Genomic DNA, 3,161 nt, shown 5'->3' with positions numbered 1-3,161 from the left:
CAGAAACGTGGGTTTCTAAAAGGAAAGGAAGGATCCCAGGTATCAGATAAGGAATTGGGAGCACTTGGGTCCGCTGTTGCTCATTTTTAAATTCCTGACTGCAGAAATACCGGTCACTGGGTGTCCACAGACCATCATCTCCCCGGAACTCCATGCACCTCACCTAACACAGACGCATAAGAAGCCCACACAGACTCCCCCACGGAACACTAAAGAGTGGAGTCTATGCCATTGCGACTGTGAGGTTTCAACTAGAACTAACCAAAACACGAGGTCTCCCTGCCAGCCCCAGGAGCTGGCTCCCTACAGCTCCCAGCAGAGGGGTCGCTTCAGGTCGTCAGAATTCTCACCTGGAATCGTTTGCCACTGCAGGGACCCTTTGCCTGGAAGCAAAACAAGGAGCGCCCTTTCTTAAGAAGGCTAGGTCAATATAAGCCCTGCAGAGGTGGATCTCTGGTTTCTGCACTTGGAGTTAGCCACCAAAGTATCGCATCCTTTGCCGGAGAGCCCAGGGCACAGCATTTGGGGCCCGCACAGGAACACTGGTGCTGCAGCATAACGGGGGAGCTCCAAGGGGCTGCGTGTGTGGCTAGCCGGAAGGTTTTGAGAAGCTGCGCCTGGACCTCTGCAACGCCCCAACAGAGAGACCAGCCCATGCCTGTGTCTGTGACTGTCTAGCCCACTTTCTAAACCTAGGGACCCAAAGGCAGAGGAATTTCTAAGAAAAAAAAAGTTTATTTAAAATTTTGTACATAAATAAATAAATAAATATCTTCTGGCATTACAGAGACCATACAATTACACAGTCAGTCCTTAGCGGGTTTGGGACTTGGAGGACGGGGAGAGGTCGCTTACGGCGGCGGAGGAGTGGGATCGGTCTTCATTTGAGGGAATGTAAAGCATGTTGGAAACAAACTAAGCCATTTCCCCCAATACAATATCATGGGAGACATTCCTCTCTGCTAAGAGGACTTCGAACAGCAAGACCTGTCCCTAGTCAAGGGACAAATGGACTGAAGGAAGGGGCTCCCTGAGGAGGGTGAAGGGAAAGGAAAAAGGGAAAGTTTAGTTCATAAACGTGTTGCATAAACAACCACTATGGAGAAAGAGTTGAGGGCTAGGGAAAAAAATGTTAAAAGGGAAGCAAACAGCCATTCGCGGAGTGAAAGGCCCAGCTTGAGCGAGGAGGGTAGCGGGAGCGAGGAAGCTTGAACCAGCCCAGAATGAGCTGGCGAGGAGGTGCCGAAGGGCCAGCAAGGCGCTGGGCTGGGGCTTGCATGCCTCCGGGGAAGGCTGTGTCCTGTGAGGGGGACCCAGTGAACTTGGGTTCAGTCCTAGACACCCTGGAGCCTAAGGGACAGGGCACTGTCTTCGGGTCTTTGCTAGGGTCTCAGCTCTGTCTACAGCTGGTACCACGGCAAAGCCCTACCAAAATCCATCGATTGGCAGCAGGTGCCTGGGAAATCAGTCTTTGAGGTGTGGGAAGGGCCGGGGGAGCCAGTGGTCCTCTGAAAGGCGCACCTACGGAGTGACTGTGAGATCTCTGTCATCCTTCCCGGAGGAGGATGGAGACATGGGCAATTCGTCGTCCTCCTCCGAGCACTTGGCCGAGGAGAGCGAAGAGCACTTGCAGCCTTGCGGTGCGCCCCCGCCGGCACCCACCCCAGCTCCGCCTCCGCCTCCGCGGTGGTTGTTACCCTTGCCCTCTTTCTTGTGCTTCACTCGGCGGTTCTGAAACCAGATCTTCACCTGCTTCTCGGACAGATTCAGATAGGTCGCGATCTCGATGCGCCGCAGGCGGGACAGGTACATGTTGGAGGCGAACTCCCGCTCCAGTTCTAAGAGCTGCGTGCTGGTGAACGCCGTCCGCATCCTCTTGCTACTGGGCAGCTGGTTCGAGCCGCTGTCTGGAGGGGCGACGCGGGGGCAGAGAGAGAAGTCATCAAATGCCTGAGCCGTGGGTCTAATTTCCCGCTGAGCTGCGGCTGGCTTCAATCTTGGACTCTCACACACACCCCTTCCATTCACCACGATCCACAGGCGGGTCACAGAATGCCTTATTCTCTGTCAGGTCGTCCCTAACATCTCTTTCTGGAACTCCCTGAAGCTGACCTCACCCCTGCCCTCCTCCCCACGACGCCCCAGACCCAGTATCTTCAGTCTTAACCCCGGTTCCTGCGTCCTTTCCCAGCCCGCCGCTGTGAGCACCCCTTGAGCATCCGGGACAGGATCCTCAACGCCTTCATAGCGCACTTTTGCCCGATCCCTAACTCGCCCACTTGCTCCCCTGCGATCACCGATCTCCCAGGCAAGTTCGCGCGAGGACCCTGCTTACCCACGGAAATGCAGTGGAACTGCCTGGGGTCCGGCAGCGGATAGGAGGTCTGGTAGAGCGCGGCAGCTGCTGCGGCCGCGGCCGGGCCGTGGGCGACTCCAGGAGACACGGCCGAGTGCTGGCGGCCCAGGGGCGCGTGGCAGTACTGCGATCCGAAGGGAGGGAAGGACGCCTTGAGTAGCGGCAGCGCCGGCGGCCCGGGGGGCCCGTGCAGCTGAGAAGCGGTGACACAGAGGGGACACACGCACAGCAAGCCGGCCTTGCGCGCGTGGCAGGCGCCGGGCGAGAGACCGTGCAGCGCGTGCGGCGGGGGGACCGCATAGGGGAAGAGCGGTGGCGGGCTGCCCTCCGGCGCCTTCTTGTCGCTGGTCTCCCGCAGCACAAGGGAGTCCACTAGGAAGGAACGTGGCATGGCGCCGGCGCGCGGTCCACCCGCCGCCAGCCCGCCCCTGGCACCCGAGGGAACTGCGGGTCCCGCACTCGCTTCCCCGGGCTGCGGCCTCCCGCAGCTGCCCGGGCCCCGGAGGCTCCACGCGCGGCTCAAGCCGGAGCTGAAGTCACCTCGGCTGCTGTTGCCGGCGCCGCCCGGAGCGCGCGAGGTGCTGGCCAGCGCTAGTGGTGCTGAAAGACGCCGGCGGCGCCGCTTAAATAGGACTATTGCCATGTGATGGGCTACGCCAGGAGCGGCCGGGGCCTCTCAATAGGGTTTTTGTGCCCTTTCTCTTGGCATTCTCTCTGCACGCTTCCTCATTATTTCACTTGTTAACTAAATGAACTGCATAATGTACTCTATTCTTGTCAACCCCACCCACGCCGTAACAGGCGC

General features: G+C 58.7%; 1 protein-coding gene across 1 annotated transcript; it reads right to left on the bottom strand.

The window, feature by feature from the left end:
* Positions 1-773: 773 nt before the first annotated feature.
* Positions 774-2,747, bottom strand: Gsx1 (GS homeobox 1). The gene is made up of 2 exons (XM_005088078.3): positions 2,336-2,747; positions 774-1,907 (listed from the first exon to the last, which is right to left on the bottom strand). The coding sequence occupies exons 1-2, from the start codon at positions 2,745-2,747 to the stop codon at positions 1,522-1,524; spliced, it is 798 nt and encodes a 265-aa protein (XP_005088135.2). The 3' UTR covers positions 774-1,521.
* Between the last annotated feature and the right edge of the window lie 414 nt (positions 2,748-3,161).

This window comes from Mesocricetus auratus, unplaced genomic scaffold (genome assembly GCF_017639785.1).
Source record: "Mesocricetus auratus isolate SY011 unplaced genomic scaffold, BCM_Maur_2.0 Super-Scaffold_100008, whole genome shotgun sequence".
In the NCBI taxonomy this organism is placed as follows: Eukaryota; Metazoa; Chordata; class Mammalia; order Rodentia; family Cricetidae; genus Mesocricetus; species Mesocricetus auratus.
The sequence above is the reverse complement of the archived record's forward strand: the minus strand, read 5'-3'. Positions and strand labels throughout refer to the sequence as shown.

Excerpts from the sequence above, each read along its gene's own strand:
- Gsx1 (XM_005088078.3), bottom strand. The coding sequence starts at position 2,747 with ATGCCACGTTCCTTCCTAGTGGACTCCCTTGTGCTGCGGGAGACCAGC. Across the intron at positions 1,908-2,335 it reads GTTCCACTGCATTTCCGTGG|ACAGCGGCTCGAACCAGCTG; the intron begins GTAAGCAGGGTC and ends TCGCCCCTCCAG.